This window comes from Physella acuta, unplaced genomic scaffold (genome assembly GCF_028476545.2).
Source record: "Physella acuta isolate Inbredline_101_S28 unplaced genomic scaffold, ASM2847654v3 ptg000933l, whole genome shotgun sequence".
Lineage (NCBI taxonomy): Eukaryota > Metazoa > Mollusca > Gastropoda > Physidae > Physella > Physella acuta.
In genome coordinates, this window is record NW_026732450.1 from 35,146 (window position 1) to 54,954 (window position 19,809).

The following is a 19,809-nucleotide window of genomic DNA, read 5'->3' on the forward strand; positions in this document are numbered from 1 at the left end:
TTAGGAGAGTCTGGAGAAAACTGTCCAAAATGGCCGGGCAGTTGAGATCCTTTACCTGGATGTTTCTTGCCACATCGAAGATAAAAAGGAAGAGCAGACAACTTTGTAGACACCGGTGTTTGTACTGGGCTGAACTTGAACTGCTTGAGAAAGTCTGAGCTAGGCTTTAGGTTCCCAGCCTTTAACTTGGCCTGCTCTGCTTGAGAATGGGAGGAACTTACGACTTTACTGCTGCTAGTGTGTGAAACACGTCTTGCCTTTGGTAAACTCCTCTCTGCTGGGCTGGATGGTGAGGAGGCAGGGGAGAATCTCAGATGGGAAAGGAATTTAGATTGGCTTGGAGCGTCAGCATCTCTGTTTGCGCTCACATCGAGTTGGTTCTGGACTACTTTGTATGACTTTTCAAGGCTGTTTATTTGCTCTTTTCTCATTGAGGACAGTGGTTCGGATCTACCAGGGGAAGCTTCTGATTCCTTGCTAAGAAAAGACAAAACATCCAAATAGCTTGGGGTGATTTGTGCTGGCCCATCACAAAACAGATGTACAATGGCTGTTTTCTCTGGGGGCTCCAAAGAAATATCTGATGAGGCATTGGTGTCGTCAACATAAAGGCTTTCTATAAAATCTGAAGATAGGTCAGATGAAAACATTTTCGAGTCAAAGCCATCCTCTGACTGTGTTCTATTGTAAAAGCTTGTGCTGAGCCACATGTTGGCATCCGAGTCCTTGTCACAGTCTCTGTACATGGTGGATATTGAAGCCCCCAATTCCTGGCAGGCTTTATTTGAACTCTTGTTACAATGTTTATCAGCTGCTGCCTGATGACATTGCTCTGTTGTTTTACCTCTGTCACCTGTTAGACTTTTTTCTGTTGCGGCCAAACAACTTTCAAAACTGGAGATCTCATAAAAAGTGTCTTCCTCTAATTCTTGACTCTTGTTCTGGACAATCCTGGGAATAGTTTTGTCTCTTTTCCTCATCTTTGAATGGTACTGACCCCTAGTATCCACAGGCTCTTGTTTGTTTGGTTCAGCCAAGGATTTAAAAGCTGTTAGTTCTTCTAGCTGAGGTTTTTCAATGACAGACATATAATCTGTTGGTAACTCTGAGATTTTTTCATCAGCTATACTTACACTATGTCTACCAGCTTCCACAGTTTTTGTACCACGCTCCACGTTGCTGTCGCCTTGAGCACAAATTGTCAAGTGTTTTACTTCTTTATGGTCTTCAACATCTTGAAAGCTAACTTCTGTGCTTGCCTGGTAATTAGTGTAGGGGGTTTTCATTTCATCTTCAAGAAGATCTAAGTGAGCAGATTTAAAACTTTCGAAGTCCTCGTCATGCACCTCTTTTGAGTGAGGATCTGGGGACTGGTGGGATTCCATAATCTTCTTTTCTGACACAGCATCAAAATAGTTCTGACTCTCAATTTCACTCGCCCATAAGGAAAGAGTTTCAGTCTTAAGGCTATGGAAAGAGCTGGTGATTGACTGAGGTGAATGCTTTGCAACTCTTTCTTCACCTTGGGCAGACATCCAAGAAGATTTAGAATCTGGAGTTGATATGTCTTCTTTTGCTGTTTGGAAGGAATCGTCAACAGCTTGTTGGTCAGGTGAAGCCTTAGCTGAAGTTTGATGGCTTAAGTTGATGATCCGAACTTTACATTGAATATAATCTTTGTTTACAGGTAGTTTGGTATCTGAGTGTTTAGTGTCTGGAAGTCTTTTGATGTCAGTGTCAGATTTTGGGAGTCTTTTAAACACAATGTCAAGTTTTGGAAGTCTTTTGGTGTCATTGTCAGGTTTTGGAGGTATTTTAATGTCAGTGTCAAGTTTTGGAAGTCTTTTGGTGTCATTGTCAGGTTTTGGAGGTCTTTTGGTGTCATTGTCAGGTTTTGGAGGTCTTTTGGTGTCATTGTCAGGTTTTGGAGGTCTTTTAATGTCAGTGTCAAGTTTTGGAAGTCTTTTGGTGTCATTGTCAGGTTTTGGAGGTCTTTTGGTGTCAGTGTCAGGTTTTGGATGTCTTTTGGTGTCAGTGTCAGATTTTAGAAGACTTTTGAAGTCAGTCTCAGATTGTGGAGGTTTTTTGAAGTCAGTCTCTGGTTTTGGAAGTCTTTTGATGTCAGTGTCAGATTTTGGGAGTCTTTTAAACACAGTGTCAAGTTTTGTAAGTCTTTTGGTGTCTGTATCAGTTTTTGGAAGTCTTTTGATGTCAGTGTCAGTTTTTGGAGGTCTTTTAATGTCATTGTCAGGTTTTGGAGGTCTTGTTGAATCAATTTTATTAGTGTCTGTTTCAGTTTTTTGGGTTCCAATTACGGCAGGCGTAACTGAATGAGAGACATGGCACTGAATTGCTTTTGATACTAAATGACTCTGTACTGCAGGATGAGAACTCCTAATTTGGATGTGGGCCTTCGTGGCTGGTTTAAGGCCTTTAGAGGCAACAGTTCTTGAGAGTGAATGTTGAGGACATGTCACTAGTTTGCTAGGTAACCTCTGACCCTGTGCAGCCGTAGGTGGCAGAGCTTTTTTCTCCCCAGCCAGGCTCCAGTTGATCTGAATCCTGCTAGGATCTAACGTGGTGGTGTCAAGGAATCTCTTCAACTGCTTGTCAAAGATCTCAGTCAGAGACTGTTTCACCAGGTCGGTTGCATCCTTCACCAGTGTACTCTGCTCAGTCTGTAAGGGATGCTGTGACGAGGCTGTGTCTTGCCTGCGCTGTTTGAGTTTCCCATCCTCATCGGCCAGAGTTGAGCTGGTGCCTTCATGTTGTAGACGTGAGGTACCCAGAGTTCCAGTTTCACTGACTTTCACTCCCTGTGTACTCTCAACTCTGGCAGATTTTATTTCAGTCATGTCTTTACCAGTCTTTTCTACAGAGCTGTCTCTTTTAGGTTTTGCTGAACTCTTGTCTTTAGAAGTAAAAATCATTTTGTCAGTATCCCGTTCATCAAGTGAATTTATCCCTCTTGCCTGACTACTTGAATGGGAGGAAAGTGTGTCAGCCTCACTTTGAGCTTGGACCATCTCCGGCTGGCCAGTGCTCCAGGTGGAAGTGTCTCGAGACATTGGACACAACATTTTATTTTTCTCAGACTCCCAGAGACGGTCCAAGGCTCCAAACGTGGTGTTGTCAGCATTGGTTTGTGCAGCGACAGAATGGACGCCGGCTGGTGTGGAGTTGGTTCTCTCAGGCTGACTGGAAGAGACCTTGGTACTGGTGGATGTTTTCATTGACTGGCTAGGCAGGTGGGTGGAGTCTGACCCTGACTGCCTCTCCTCTACTGGACTAGGAGCAACATACTGCAGCAGTTTTAACACCGCCTTCTTCTTCTCTTCATAAGCCGTATCAGCCGGTTCTTTTTTCTGCATTTCTGGAACCAAATCCTCATCCGTTTTGACAGTTTCCACTTCAGATTTCTCTGGCGCCGGTGCTTGTTTTCTCTCCCCCCTCTGTTCATTGCCTTCTATGATATCATCTTGGTCTAGTTGTGAGCTGTCGGCATCCAGCGGAGTGTCTTGTTGTGCCTCATCTGTTGGTTGGCTGGGGGAGCTTGAGACACCTTCAGCCTCCATGTTAATCAGCTGCAAGGATGTCTCAAGCTTGTCTGACAGCTGACTCTCATTCCGCAGCACAGTTTGTATTTCTTTCTCAATTTGATTCAGTTTTTGTGACACGAGGGTGGACAGCCTTGTTGATTTGGAAGAGGTTTTTGTTTTTATTTTATCCTCCACATTTTGGCTTCCCAGTTCTTCAATATGTGTTCCACCCACTGAATGATCCTCAGGTGATTTCATTAGATTACACTCTGTCTGCTGATCATTTTCAGTCTGTTCTGCTTCACCTTTTGCTTGCTGAACTGTCAGTGACCTTTCAGAGTGACCTGGTGCATGTTTGAGTGACCTTCCAGGCTGCCCCTGAGAGCTGGATTTTTCAGACTTGTGTCCGACAATCATCCAACAATTCTGAGGGGTCTGCGCTCCGGGAATCACTGAAGGTATGGGAGATAATAAGATAGCATTTTTTCTATTATACGCTGACGGGCTCTTTAAAACATTGAATTTGGCCCCTATTTTGTGAGGTGAACGCTGAGAGGTATCAAGGTCTGAAACAATTTTTCTGACACGGAAGTAATCTCCTGGCATCCAGTACTCAGAGGAAGACTCACGGGGGTGCGAGGTGTCCATTTTATTAGCATAGGCGCCTGGAAAACTTTCTTCCACGTCCCCCACAGGCTCATGGGTATGTTTGTCAGCATTTTTGAGATTATGTGAATTTATTTTTTTAGATTTATTTTCTTCCACAGCAATGTTTGGCTTACGTTTGGTTTCTTCATGAAGTGGATCGGGCATTTTAGTTTGGGATTTGTATTTATCTTTGGTCACGCTTTTATGTGGCTCACGATGGGAAGACTTTTTTGTTTCGTGTCTTGTAGTTGAAACGTCAGTCTTTGACCTTTTCGAATGATGAACAACTTCTTCATGCTTCATCTCTGAGCTGCTTAAAGATCCAGACATGGTTGAAACTTTTCTTTTTTTGTTTTTAATGTTTTTATAGGAAACTTGAGTCTCTGGACTTTTTTTAGGACTTTTGTCTATAGTGCCTGCCTTTTTTTCCCTCTCTACAGCTTGTTTGTGTTTTGTTGAATCGGGAGAAGATTTGTTCTCGGAGTAGTCTTTCCTTTGTGTTGTTGAGTCGTCTGAACTGCTTGAGCTAGACTCAGATTGTGAGGAACTTGATGTAGATATTTTGGACATTTTCTTTGTAGGATACTTTTTCTTGACCTGCTGGTCTTTAAGTTTTGGTTTGGGGCTAACATTATGTGAACGAGTTGTCATTTTGGGGCTAACATGATGTGAACAAGTTGTCATTTTGGGGCTAACATTATGTGAACGAGTTGTCATTTTGGGGCTAACATGATGTGAACGAGTTGTCATTTTGGGGCTAACATTATGTGAACGAGTCGTCATTTTAGATTGGTTGGAATTAGGTTCTTCTGATTCATCTATGACAGGTAATTGATCTTTATTATCTTCATCATCTTTAGATTCATTCGTCTCCTCTGTGTTTGTCATAATTTCTTCATCCACCACATCAGGAGAAGCACCAGCTTCTTCAAGAGTGGCTGATTTATCTTTACCCTTTTTTTTATCTTTTTTCTTCCCTTCCTTTTTGTCAGGGGCAGGCTTGTCTCGAGGCTTACCTGGATTACAGGTGAGAAATGTGTCAGTTCATGTGAGAAATGTTAAACACTATGAGTACAGGTGAGGATGATAAACACTATGAGTACAGGTGAGAAATGTTGAACATTATGAGTACATGTTAGAAATGTTAAACCTTATGAGTACATGTGAGAAATGTTAAACACTAAAGGTTGAGGAAGAGGCGAAAACAGCTGGGCTCACATGGGCACAGATTAAGGGAACAGCCCAAAATCGAGTCCGCTGGAAATGTGTGGTTGCATCCCTTTGCTCCCCAGGGGCCACGAAGGAATGATGATGATAATGATGATGAAAGGTTGAGTAATACGTAACAGCTCTATCTCTCTAATACGGGCATAATCAACTTGCCAGCCACAGAATGATGATCAATTATTATATTTTAAATTAATTTGAGCTGATTTAGTTTGAGCTCCAAAGTCTGGTCAAAGCCTAACTACCTTGTTAAATCTCCCATCAAATGTATTGGAAAAAACAACTCACCTGATTGCATTAATAACAAGAATAAAGTATTTGAATGAAAATTGCAGACCTGATTGTTAGCTAAGACCTTATCCTTTTCTGCATTCTCTTTAACCTCCCTTGCTCTCTGGCTGCCTGCTCATCATGGCCCCTAACTCTAAGTTTGTTAATCTTAGACTTCAGTTTAGTTAACTCGCCGGAGTGATCTCCCAATTGTGTTTCTGCAGACATAAAGATTACCATGAAATGTGCAGTATTGGCCAATAATCCATTATAGTTTTGACTTTAAAACCTTTCCAATCAACATAATGTTTTATAAATGATATAATTATAAAAATTATAAAAAAGGAGTAAACATAAACTGCACATTTTAAGTGTAATCTATATGTCTTAAATACAAATTGAGAAGTCTTTCTCTTTGAATCTAATTATTTAAAATGTGTCTTACCTGGAACAGGGTTTCCGCCGTCACCTTTGATGACAGGTTTAATATAACCATAAACCGGTCCTTTAGCATCATTGCCGTGGTCATCGTGATCTTCTTTGTAAAATGGTTGTGTGGACGCCAGTTTTTTGTTTAAACGGGAGTCTTCAATCCTATTAGAATACCAAATGTAGCAGTTTGATTAAAAACAATTGTATTTTTTTTTACAATTTTAATAAAGAATTTTAAAAACAAATAATTAGTTTTTAAAATGGGATAGTGATTGGAGAAGAATCAATTACCCTGTTGATTTTTGTGCCATTTAATGATAAGTGTAAAAAAGATATACACTATGTATTAAAATGTCTGCGCCTATGTTTGTCAGCTTATTTTTGTTACAGTACAGTATTAATTTGTACTTTTGTACAAAAATAAGTTGTTACAGTACAGTATTAATTTGTACTTTAAAAAAATAAGTTGTTACAGTACAGCATTTACAGTGGGACAGGGTTGTTTAGTGGAAGAGTGCCCGACTGCTAGCCCAAAAGTCTTCAGTTCAGATCTAGGGCTCAAGTCAGTGAGACATCACTGAGTTTACTCAGCTCTAATTGATACCTAACTTATATTAGGGAAAGTGAAATATGGATGGGAATAGAACTGACCACACTATCCATTCATATGCTGAGGTCACAAAAACACATGAGCTCTACTTTATCTGCCCTATAGTCAGTCCAAAATGGTAACCGTATATACCAATATCAACAGTGTAATTCTATACTACTTGTGCTAATAAGAGAATACATTTATTGTTGGCCATGAGTTGGTGCTTTCAAGTAATTTTTTTTACCTGGAGTAGAACCAAATGCAGAATGCAACAATAATCAGAAGCACACAGAGCACTAGAAGGACAATGAAGACGATGGTCTCTGTGGACAACTCTGAATTCTCTGTTCAAGAAATTGAAAAATAAATTATTTGTTGCTTCATGCTGTTTTTAAAAAAATTGAAATGAATTTTTTTTGCAATATTGATGGTTCACTTATTTAATCACAAAATTTCAAGATCCCATTGCAGGGGTTTGGGAAGTGTGAGGTGTTTCTGTAAAATTTTGCGGAACCTCACTTATCCAAGTCAGACAAAGCTAAAAGTAAACAGCAGTATTATACAATTGTTACAAGCTTTGTACAGAGAGCTAGAAAGTAGAGCACACAGTAACATTTTATCAATGTTAAAGTCTTTTAATTGCTATTGTAAGAAATACAGACCTGCCTGAACCACTACTGGACCTTTATCTGTTTCAAGAATAACACTATTGGAAGGGAGATCATCCACTGTGTAAAATCAAGCAAATATTTTATTTTTAATTTCAGTTTAAGTTTTACAGTATAGCCTACATATTAAACAGCACTCTAACTTTCTGTTTCATTCAGTAATTTAAAGTAAAGAGGATATCACACAAAAGCATAAAATGTTGTCTGTTCTGAGATTTTGGTTGTAGTTGTTTCATAGTACCCAATAGCATGTTTATCATACTCTATCGCTATTTTTCATTGTTCAGTCTTAAGTTGATTTTTTAAAATTAAAACTTAATGTTAGTTAAGAAAGGTAACTGTTCAAAATTTCACACATGACATAATACATAAAACATTCTGTGACAAATTTATTTTTAACATTATGAAATGAAAAGCATTTACCATCAGCCTCAGGTTGATTAGCTACAACTTTAGGTCCAACAGATTTATCTCTCTCTATGACAACAGCTCCATCACGCAACTCATCATATTCATTTATAACAGCCCCTGATGCTGCAGCTGGAAGGTTAATTGTTTACCTAAGTCAGTTTAAATGTATAATTGTTTTTTAAAAAAAAGAACAAAACTATCCTTTCAAAATTTAATAATAGTTTTAGTTACACATAGATAAAAAGTTACCACTATCTTATCTTCATAAACCTTACTTCATTATCTTACCCAAAAATATCCCCCTTAAAAATGAATTTATTACACTGTCAGATACTAATAAAATATGTTTTTTTTAAAGAAGTCCTACTTAAAGTTTTAGATCAACATTGTCCCTCCACTAACCTACCTTCATATGGCATATTATTACACTGGCCCATACAAGCCCTGGTCTGGGAGTCAACACCACCCGTACAGTGTTTTACTTTGACACGGATGGGGGATGTCTTTGATTCATCCAAACAAGCTCGCACTCGCATTTCTTGCCCTTCACCACAGTTTTTAGAACATGTGGACCACTGGCCCCAGATACTCCAAGCATAAGGTTGTAAGAGAGTAGCCTTTTCACCTGAGACAGGTAGATAATTATACATTACAAGAAAATGTGTTGTAATTCATTATTTTTTAAATTATTATTTTGTTTATTATAGATTTTCTCAGGCTAGGGTATAATTGGTATGACGGTGAGGTAGGATGGTAGAGCAAACGAATGCAAACCCAAAAGTCTCGAGTTTGAGTCTCGGGTGATTGACAGTAGAATGTCCCTGAGTCCACCCAGCCATGATGGGTTCCTTGACTCAGGCTAGGTAAAGTACATTCGGCTGGGCATAGTGCAGACCATTATCCCTCCATATGCCAGTCACTGAATCAGGTGAACTCTACTTCACCTACCCAATGGATCAATACCTTCGAAAGGGTACTTTACAGTATAATTGTGTTTAATACAATGATATATGTCTTTAAAACTTACTCCGTGGGCTAGCAATAACAGATGGGGCTTTGGGGATGCCGTGAAAACTTCTGGCACTCCCTGCATCCACCCCTGCACCTGCACCCAGTAGAAAGACATTGTCCCCACTTGGTGAAGCAACGAACTGGCTGTCTCCCACAGCATCCTTTGGATTGACAGCTATAACTTCCACGGGACCCTTAGAATAAAAGCATTACAGTTAGTGACATCTACTATTTTTGTAAAAAGCTTAGAAAAAATAATTGAGACTTGGGAGTAGAGTGATAGAGTATGCACATTCTACCCTCAGGAAAAGCCCAAGCAGTCAGATATAAGGCTGGCTTAACAATTTACACGTATCACAGTTGAATCACTTACAATGACCTAAATCAATTTTTGGGTGTTTTTAGGTTGTTTTTTTAGTAAACCTATTTAAGTGTATATATTATTATCATGCGGTGAGTGCAATATATATTTTATCATAAAGCAATGACAACATTTTTAAATTTTGTTTCACTTCAAACAACAGAAACAATTGTTTTATTCAGATTTTGTCTTGTTTTGTTACAATATAAAAAAATCTACTTTGGGAAATCGTGTTGATACACTGAACTAAAGTAAAATTTTTTAGTTGTCTGGATTTTAAAAGCAGACGGCAACACAAAGGAACTTGCCTCACAGATAGGGATTTCACATTTTTCCAGCTTAGATGACTCTCCAGCACAGGACACATCCTTGTCACCAGACATGCAGACACGACTGCGTGCTCTCACACCTTTACCACAGGACACTGAGCACGGACCCCAGTTGCCCCAGTCCTGCCATTGTGCTGTGGAAAATTGTACCTGTTTATGACTGGATGGTCTCTAAAAATTAATGAGAATTATGTAATATTTATGCAAGTAGATATAAATAAATACCAGTAGTTAGTACAATAAAATTTTGTATTAAAAATGTGATGTACCACAACACAGAAGCTAACACCTCACTAGACAAAAAATATGGAAACTACCTGTAGATAGGTATGAAATGCTGCAAACTAAAGAGCCAGAATGGAAGCAGGTCTACCTTTCAAACAATGCTTTGAAAATGGAAGTTACTTCCTACTAACGTTTTAAAAAATGGATGCTAGCTTCCTACTTATGATAAAAAAATTAAAGCTACCTTCTTACTAACGTTAGAAAAATGGAAGTTACCTTCAAAGGTACATTCCCACTAATGAACAAACTAATGCTTGCTACCTTAAGCACCACAGAACAAACATGGATGTTACATTTAGGCTAAACTAAAAAACAAAAAAGAATGTAATTTACCTTCACACTTGAGTCCAGCATTGCAAGGTCTCATATCAAAGTTGATGCCCTCACATGGCACATCAGGGAGGGTGTCGCAGTCACGTCTCCTCACACTAAATCCCCCATCCCCACAATCAGCTGAACATTTGCTCCATGGTGACCAGTCACCCCACATGGGCTAAAATTTTAAAAATTTTATTACTGTGTATGTTGACTAGCACCAAATTGTTTGACAAAGGTTCTAAAAATAATGTTGATATCTTTTCTTATACAACAATTGTTTTTAAAAAACTGGTATGATGAATACATGCCTCTTTACAAAAGCAACATAAAGAATTTACAAATGCAAGATACAACAAATACTTACATCAATCACAACTAGTCCATGTAGTTTTCTCTTTGTACCCTTTGGCCCTGCTAAAAGAATGAAAGAAATATCGAGTCAATAATTTATTATATCAGTGGCTTAGTTGCAACACTAGGCAAAAATCTTGAAAGATGAGACAATCAAAATAAATAGATTATTTTATTAAAATAGACTTAGTCTTTGTAATACTTTTTTTTAAAAATTAATTCACAGTTTAAGTAGTTTTTAATGAAGCCATTTTTAAACACTAAATGACTTACATTCTGCTGTTTGCTTATACTGCTTGTATTCATCCTTCAACTTGTGCAAATGTTCTGAGAGTTTCTTAACAGTATCCTCTGCATCGACTTTACGTTTTGCTAAGGTTTCAGCTACAACTGGCTTATCATTAGTGTTAGCAGCATATTCACCCTCTGCATGTCTAAGCTCTGCTTCTGCCACAGCTAGTTGTTTCTCCTTTTTAGTTATATCACCTTTCAGTCTTCGTAGATGAAAATCATCTGCATTCTGAAACACAAAATTAGACTCAAATTTTATATCCAAGCATTAATTTTTCTTTAAGCTAATATTGATGCTTAATAAGATAATTAATATTTTAGCCACCAATAGCCATATTATGAAGAGCTATAAATTTATTTTGAAATATTTTTAAAATTCTGAACACATTTTTAAAAGCTAATTGTTATTTTTATGAACTTTCTTCTGCTTCTTCATTCTTAATTGTAATGTTGATGGGATTTCCTACACCATAATTAAGTATTACATGTCAACATGTTGACTTTCTGGATTTGCTTCCACAGCCTTTGTCCACCCAAGAACAAAATATACAAGGCAGCTTGATTCTGGAGTTTTCTCTCCTAGATGGATTGCTTTCCCCAGTTAACGAGCCTCATCTACCCAAGGTTTGAACTCTGAACTTAAGCAAACTTCAGCTTCTCAGTACTTTTATCTTTACTTTAACTAAAAAAATTACAGCACAGAATTGTTAGTTTCTTAATTTAAATCATTGCTTACCGCTTTCATATCAGCAGACGCACTAGGATCTCCTCGCAGTACAACTGCACCGTCCAGTCTAGAATTTTCTTCATTGTCCTTCACCCCTTTTATTTCTTTAACCACTGCTTCAAAGTCAAAGGAGTTGCCCAAGATGTTTGGGTTAGAATGTCTCCTCCCAGGAAAGGAAGAACCAACAGGAGAAACCAAAGGGTTCTCCATACCTTCAGTGTTCACAAAGTCTTCAGCCACCATTTCTGTGATTTTTTCTTTGTCGTAAGGGCTTTCATCTTGCATGAGTATTGCTAAATCATTTGCTTCATCAACGCTAGCTCTGCGCTTTTTTCGTGAAATTTTTTTGTTTATGTCAGTTTGTTTTCTGGTGTTATCAAACAGGCCAAGTGCAAGCTTGTTCAGATGCTGTACACTTTTCCAGTTTTTAGAATGTATTGAGAACTTTCTTTTAAACAACTTTTCTTGGTTTTTATATTTCCTATGACTTAAAGGGTGTTTGCTGTTATTTAATATTTTGTATTTTTTCTCAAACAGTACTGTTTTATTTAGATGATTTAAAGATTTATTTTTATTTTCAGCAAACAAGTTACTTAACTTTGAGTCATTTTTTCTTTCTTCATTAGTAATTACATTTGTATTTGACATATTAACTTTAAGTAAAAATGTACTCAAACTGGTTAAGGAGATTTGTTTTTTCAGTAAATTGGAGTTTCTATTTACAGTATTGTTCATCATATTTCTGTATTGCACTTTCTGACTTAAATTAAATGCCAATATACCTTCATTCTGTCTAAGGAGGGGGCTGTCATTTTTATCAAAACTACTTGTTTTTAAGATTCTAGCTGGTGTTTTGTTCTTTGTAACACGGTGCTCATGATATTCTAAAGTCTTATCTGGATCATTTGAAGCCATCTTGAAAGAAACCAAGCCAAGAAAAGATGTGTTTGAAAACAACATAACATCAATCCAATTTTGATAGTTTGAAAAGCTGTTCACTGCAAATTGTGGCACATAACATCTTGTTTTGTATCTAAAGAAATAAAAACATGTTTAATCAACTTAAAAACATGTAGTAAAGACAGGAGTTTAATTGTAAAAACAAAGTATACATTCCATATCTGTTTATTTATATAGATTCTTTTAATAGTAACATGCACTAAATTTAAAATATCAATTTGTTTTATACTAAGCCATTTAAGCCTACCTGCATCTTGTTATCTCTTTGCGTAGTTTCTTTTCAGAATTCCATATCCAGAAAATAGCAGTTTGACGTTTATTTGTTTCTTTGGCTTTTTGTACACAGTCCATCACAACCAGGGACACTTTAGAATATTTTCTATCACTTTTTGTCAAAAAGCCATTGGAGCAATTAGGTTCAATAACCAACAATCTAAAGCAGTCAGCCCTGTAATAACCTAATCAATGTCAAAACATTTTAAGTAGATATTTTTTCTTGTTGTTTTTTAATCAGGATGATAATTGTAACAAAACAAAACCTAAAAATTTAAGTTAACAGTTGGCCTACTATAGTAAATTACTAAAATAATAAAATGGTATTTTAATTTCAAAGACAATTATGAGCATTTGATTGCATGCAAATATTTTTGCTAGTGTAGATAGACAGACCAGAGGCGTAGCAAAAAAAGGGGGGGGGGGGTGTGCAGGAGGGGGGTACATACAGAGTTTCTTCAAGGCATCTCTTCAGGGGGGCTCTGCCCCCCCCCCCCCCGAAGAAAGTCTACTGCCCCCCCCCCGAACGAGATGGATTTTATATAGTAAACATACACTTTTATATATGTTGACCGCCCCCCCCCCCCCCCCCCGAAAATTTCAAGTGCCCCCCCCCCCCCCAGAGAAAAAAGTCTGGAAGAAACACTGCTTATATTCTAGATCAGGGGTCTCCAAACTACGGCCCGCGGGCCGCATCAGGCCCGCGAAGTCCTCTCATCCGGCCCGCGGAGATCTTTTTGTCCAAGGAAAAATCGTCTGTTGGTGATGGCTGAGGAACTTTGCCCAGAAAAATCAAAGACATGCCTGGAAGAAACTGGCCCCCGAACTGAAATTTGATGGGTAATGCGGCCCTCGGACTGAAAAGTTTGGAGACCCCTGTTCTAGATCAAGACTAGATCAAGTAGCATCTAAATGACCAAGGGACACTATCCCCTGTCCTAACCTTCAAACCTGACTTAATTCTTAGATCTAGATTTTAGTTTACCCGTGTTTGTGATCTCGGGATATGAAGGCATTAACTGACTATTGCATAAATCTAGATTCTAGATCTAGATCTAGATTCTACATCTGGTGACTGGACAATAATAAAATTCTTCAAAACTATTCTTCTGCAGACTTACAATTAAATGCTTCGGGTTGAATAGATAGAGTGGGTGGCATCTTAATTCCATCATCTGGATTATCGTTACGTTTCAACTCAGGTACACTCCTGTAAAAAGTAGATTCTCTACGTGCCGCCGACTGTAAAAAAAATCGCGACAGTAGGGATACACACAATACTAAACTGTAGCCTACAAGAGCACATCTGCAAGGTCCATTGGCAGTTCTACTCATATTAGTACACGATTTTAATGTACAAAAATAAATTGTATCAGCATTATGAATGTAGATAATCTAGAATCTAGATCTAGATCTAGATCGAGTCTAGAACTAGACGTAGGCTTGCCTAAAATAAAATTGAAAATACAGCGGGTGTAAAACTTTGTAAACAAAAACTATCTAAAAACTAGGAACAATAGCGCGAGTTTAATTTTTTTTTAATGGTTTTAATCAGCGGTTTTACGAAAAAAAATCATAGTAATAGGCTAATAGGCTTTTTGTGGGGTTTTTATGCTTGTGTAATGAAAATGTACATAACATGTATAACCTTGCATTCAGCATTGTGATAATTATTATATTAATATTATTATTAGGCCTAAAAAAGGTAGTAAATGTGCATCATTTGTGGTAATTATTTTTCACATACGATTCTTGAATAATCTGGCTAAACTTTAGAAAATTAAATTGAACAATTCTAAATAAATTCATTTTTAAAAATTATAAAGTAGGCCTATTAAATTAAAAGCTTTTTATTTGATCCCGCTAGATTGCTAGAATCTACAATACGTGCCTACTAGTTTTAAATGCTGATAGATGTTTTTGATGAATCTTTTTTCTTCACCTTTTTTCATTGCTAGAAAAAGCCAGACCCCACCCCTAAAGCCTAATATGATGTCACATCTAAGCCTCACACTTCATCTTCCCCCCCCCCCCTTTTTTTTTTTCAAAATTCCATTTCTTTTTTTTAATTTAAATTTCTTTCTAAAATATTCTAAGATCAGTCAGCATTTAATTAATTAATATTAGGATTTAACTGCCTTTTAAAAACACAAAACATTTACAGTGCAAAATGTGTCATCATGCTTTCCTTTCTCCCCCCCCCCCCCTCACACATCATCACAAAATTCCACACGCTTAACCCAACGAAAAGTGTGCTGTTTACAGACAACCTCTGAAAGAATAAAAGAGTTTATTAAATAGAATAATTTTGAGACACATTATGTTCGAAAGGGCAGATGAAGTAAATTTCATATCCCTGTGCTCATGACCTATGTTTCTTCATAGCTCGACCGTGCAGTAGTCATGACCTTGCAGCTCAGTCATTTTGTAAAATACATATATACTTATATAAGACTTTTAGAACACCGCACACACAAAATACACGTTGCACCCTACCTTTTTCTCTTTAGAGGAAACATTGCTCATGACATAATATGAAGGAATGGTGTGTTGAGTATATTTGTCTATTTAATCATTGCACATTTTAAAATGAATATAGATTTGTAAGCTGAAAAAATTAAAACAGATGAAAAACTATTGATTAGCATTTAGATCTATATTATACTTACATATCTAATATGAATCTATTATAACTCACAGTAGGAAGAAAAGACTTACATAATAATGAAAGTAAAATATAGTTTGAATGGAAAATCAAAAAATCATACTGTTGTTTTATTAATTTATTACATAGAATGTTTCTGTATGCAAAATTTGCTTACACCATGATTTACTTTGCTTACTCTAAAGTAATTTTACTTATAGATTTAAATTTCATGCACAATGTAAAAGTATGTTTTACTCTTTTACACAGATGTAAAAAAAAAAAAATTATCATAAACTATGCATTTGGGACCAAATATTTTTTTGATCAGCAGTGGATTTATAAAATACAAGAGCTTTCCAAGCATCTCTGTCCTGGGCTTGTCTCTCCAACGGTCTCCATGTGTACCCCATCATCTTGGTGTCTTTAGTAGCAGTGGTTTGGGTGTCATAAAGAGTTATCGATCTAACTAATTTTAAATAATGCTAGTTAATTTCACATACACTTTTTCTATTAACTGAACATATGACAAGTTCAAATTATTCTTAGTAAACTAATAACATTTGTATATCTTACATGACTTCAACAGACTAAAATGTAGCAACAACATATTACTTCCCTTTGTCCATTTTAATTAAAAGCAGCTACAGCTGAACACATTGGCTGGTGCAAAAACATGCTAAGTGTCAATTTTTACACAAAATATTGTTATATACAAAGTATAAAGACTCTACTTTCTTATCACAAATTGTTTATAAAGGTAAACATAAAATTAATTATTGCACATGAACAAAATGACTATGCCCAACTGTACAGTATACAACTTTAATGAATACTATTATTTAATAATATCTTAAACAATTATTTGAGTAATTAACATTTTTCTTTTAAAAAACTTTCTTTTCAGCTCTATCCACTAGGTTTTCATTAAATTCTCTTCAACAAGTAGCAAAATAAAACAAAATCATTAAAATTCAAATTGATTTCTTCAAATTGCATTTTGATTGTGTTTTAAAATGTGTTTACATCTAAGCCAAAGATAGGCCAGAAATCCCATTCAAAATGAATTATTTCTAGTTCCTGGAAAGTTAATTAACAGTTTTTGTTAGGAATGTTAAAAGTTCATCTGTACTGTCAACTTGGGTTGGGGGGTGGGGAGGGAATGCAGCCCATGGGGAATCTAAATATTAAATATAACATTTATTTGTTAATGAATGCTATACTTTATCTATCCTGCATACAATATGTAAATACTTGAATGGCAGTGATCATGTTTAAAAATAGCTTAAAAAGTAATAGATAACCCTTATGGATAATATCTTAGTATTGGCAGGCTTATCATACGTGTCCTAGGGCTCTGATCTCCTGAGCTTAATTTTACTGTAATAATAAATAAAGTATAAACAGTGAGATCAGTTAAAATTCTCAAAACACAAAAATCACATTAGTCATCTGAATGTTAATCCTTACATGACCAAATGTTTGACTGCATTCAACAGCTGGAAGATTCTTTGAAATGTGTCTACATGAGAGTTTTTACAAATACTTGAAAAGTTAAAACTGTTAACAAAGGCCAAGCTATCATTTTGGTGCAGTGTCCAAAAACATTGGGGTCAAACTTGAAACAATCGGCACCTTCCTGAACCTCAAAATTTTGAGCTGCACAAAAGGCTGTTCCATTGGCATATTCATCACCTATTGATTATTAAGAAGTATAATATTTAATAATATATATATCCCATAATTTAAAATAAATTATTAAATATAAATATTAAATATAATCCCTGTATTTACTAAATATAAACAACAGTATTAAATATATTATTTCAAATATTATATATTCTAAGTAGGCCCCTATATGGTATTATGTAAAATCTTAAGGTAAATAACAAATTTTAACACATCTTATGCTTACAGTTACAGTTACAGATAAAACGTAATCAAGTTTCTAAATAAGTCTCTTGTTAAAATGAAATATTGAAGCATTGGTTGAGCTCTCACCAATTAGTGTTTTGTTGAAACCAGCTGTTTTACATTCATCATATAAAGAATCGCAGTAGTCAAGGCAAACAGCTACTTTTCTGGGAAAAAACAATTTCAATTGCAAATTAATTGCAGAAATTAAAGTCTATTGTTTAAATGAAAAAATTAAAATATTTACACAAGTTTTAAAATATTACTAATGGAAGTAATACTAATATCCACATCAAACATTTAATTTGTTGTTATGAGTGTATTTATTATAAAACTAATTAGAGGACAAATAGTCATTCTGAATTATTGAAAAACAAACTATTGCTATAAATCATAAAACAATATTCAGCTTAAGAAGTTTGTGGGATATTTTTTGTATTCAGAAACAGCTCATTGTTAATGTTGACTTGGGCTCATAAAAAATTAAGAGACTTTTTATAATAACAAAGATATACGTACAATCACAGACACACCACCCCATTTTCTGTCACAACACTTGAGAAACGTAAAAGCATTTACGGAAACTGCCTCAAGGTAATAGTTACAAATTATCTTGTTTAATATAGATATAGTGCCAATGTAAACAAAACTATCAGTCATAAATGAAATACTCTCAAGCTAACAACAGAAATACTTTCAAGCTAACAACCTACTTGTTGGGTGTATAAAACTTGTACTGATCGGGACTGCAGAAGAAACACATCAAATAATTAAGGTAATTCCTACACAAGACAGATGCACTATAAAGGGGATCCATTGCAGAAAATACAGATGTCACTTCAGTACGCTTACAACAGGCTTTTGATGTGTACCATGAACAGTTGACAAGTCCGCCTTCATACAGTGGTGATCTATTGTCATCTGTTGAATCAAGGTAAGACAATAAACACCAATGCAATGTATAACTTGATGTATAAGATCTGTAAGGGTAGGAACTTAGTAACCTGTCACACTGCAGAGGAATAGAAATAACCCTTCACTAAAACTCTAGACTACTGGAATGAATGAAAAAATGGCGTCTTGCTAAATCACATCATTTTTAAATGTAATACCTATTTCCAGTCGACTGTAACTGTAAGCAGTATGAATATTTTTTAAACTTAAAAAATGCATTAGGTAAAAATTAATAATCATGGTTGAAATAGCGTAATTTATTAATTTAAGTTTGACAAACTTGTTCTAGTAATTAGAGTAAGTTAAATATTAAGCAGTTAGAATACTATTGTATTATTAAGTCGGTAGTGTACTGTGACTGTAGTGTTATTGCTTTATTGTGAATTGTGTTAAAATTAATCGACAAAAAAATCTAACACACTAATGATGATTTTTAATTTAATATTTGTCGCCTAGGCCACATCACGTACTATTAATAGATCTAAATCTACTTACAAAAGTAAGTGCATTTTGGCTGGTTTTCGACAGGCCTATACTTCATTTTTCCCAGGTGAGTTGTAGCAGAATCACCAGAATCTTCTTCAAACTCTATTTGCTGATCTGCTGATGGATTTTGGTTCATCTTTTTTGCATCTGAATCAGCAAAAATGATGACTGAATTTAAAATAACACTTGAGATTATCACGAAGAAATGTAATTGAGACATTTCTATTTATTTGCTTTTTGAACTGAAAAAATAGTTAACGCAGTGAAGAGTGCATTTTGACGATGAAAAAAAAATATTCAAAAATTCGATAATGTTTATTAGTTAACCCGGAAGTCCATCTTTTGTTTATCTTGGAGATCCCCATGTATGACCATTTGTCTCTCTAAATGTAAAAGATTTTATGTCCATTTAAAAACGACTTAGATCTAGATATTTATAAGTCCAGCAAAAGATTCAACAGATGTAACAGTTAGATAATATATTTTTTTTTAATTCATGGAGTGGGGGGTGCCCAATATATTTTACTAGGACCTACACATAAGAGCTTCACACCCCCTGCCACACACCATTCCCCCCCCCCACCACTGTGTATTTCGAAATAAATTGTGATCCTTCTACGCCCATACGTCCCAGGATCGGAGCATGCAGGCCTATTAATAGAGGACTCATACTTTAGATTGGTCTAGAGCAGGGGTCTCCAAACTTTTCAGTCCGAGGGCCGCATTGACTATCAAATTTCAGTTCGGGGGCCAGTTTCTATCAGGTATGTCTTTGATTTTTCTGGGTAAAGTTCCTCAGCCGTCACCAACTAACGTCTTTTCCGTGGACAAAAACATCTCCGCGGGCCGGATGAGAGGACATCGCGGGCCGCATCCGGCCCGCGGGCCGTAGTTTGGAGACCCCTGGTCTAGAGTCTTGGCCTCCACTACTCTACTAAAATTCGTACCTCACAGTCAGTTGATCAGCCAACGTTTCCCTTTTAAACGCATTTTAACCATTCCAAAAAGTTAACATAATAGCGACGTATTTTATGGGATTTAGATCTACCATTGAAATACATTTTTAAACTTTAATTGATAGGTGAAATCAATAGTGATTTGTTGTTGTTTGTTTGTTG

The 19,809-nt window shown here is 36.2% G+C and overlaps 3 protein-coding genes across 3 annotated transcripts; all 3 read right to left on the reverse strand.

Moving 5' to 3' along the window:
- LOC131953600 (serine-rich adhesin for platelets-like) lies at nucleotides 1-5,712 on the reverse strand. Its single transcript, XM_059316847.1, has 3 exons — nucleotides 5,703-5,712; nucleotides 56-5,203; nucleotides 1-20 (listed from the first exon to the last, which is right to left on the reverse strand). Exons 1-3 carry the CDS (start codon nucleotides 5,710-5,712, stop codon nucleotides 1-3), a joined length of 5,178 nt encoding a protein of 1,725 aa, XP_059172830.1.
- Nucleotides 5,713-5,761: 49 nt separating this feature from the next.
- On the reverse strand, nucleotides 5,762-13,947 carry LOC131953601 (uncharacterized). Its single transcript, XM_059316848.1, has 14 exons — nucleotides 13,815-13,947; nucleotides 12,668-12,878; nucleotides 11,470-12,493; nucleotides 10,716-10,962; nucleotides 10,456-10,505; nucleotides 10,107-10,266; nucleotides 9,468-9,622; nucleotides 8,815-8,992; nucleotides 8,194-8,412; nucleotides 7,800-7,916; nucleotides 7,371-7,436; nucleotides 6,953-7,052; nucleotides 6,130-6,278; nucleotides 5,762-5,902 (listed from the first exon to the last, which is right to left on the reverse strand). The coding sequence occupies exons 1-14, from the start codon at nucleotides 13,852-13,854 to the stop codon at nucleotides 5,763-5,765; spliced, it is 2,856 nt and encodes a 951-aa protein (XP_059172831.1). The 5' UTR covers nucleotides 13,855-13,947; the 3' UTR covers nucleotide 5,762.
- Nucleotides 13,948-15,470: 1,523 nt separating this feature from the next.
- On the reverse strand, nucleotides 15,471-19,002 carry LOC131953599 (uncharacterized). Its single transcript, XM_059316846.1, has 4 exons — nucleotides 18,701-19,002; nucleotides 17,965-18,172; nucleotides 17,339-17,418; nucleotides 15,471-17,032 (listed from the first exon to the last, which is right to left on the reverse strand). The coding sequence occupies exons 1-4, from the start codon at nucleotides 18,909-18,911 to the stop codon at nucleotides 16,860-16,862; spliced, it is 672 nt and encodes a 223-aa protein (XP_059172829.1). The 5' UTR covers nucleotides 18,912-19,002; the 3' UTR covers nucleotides 15,471-16,859.
- Nucleotides 19,003-19,809: the final 807 nt, after the last annotated feature.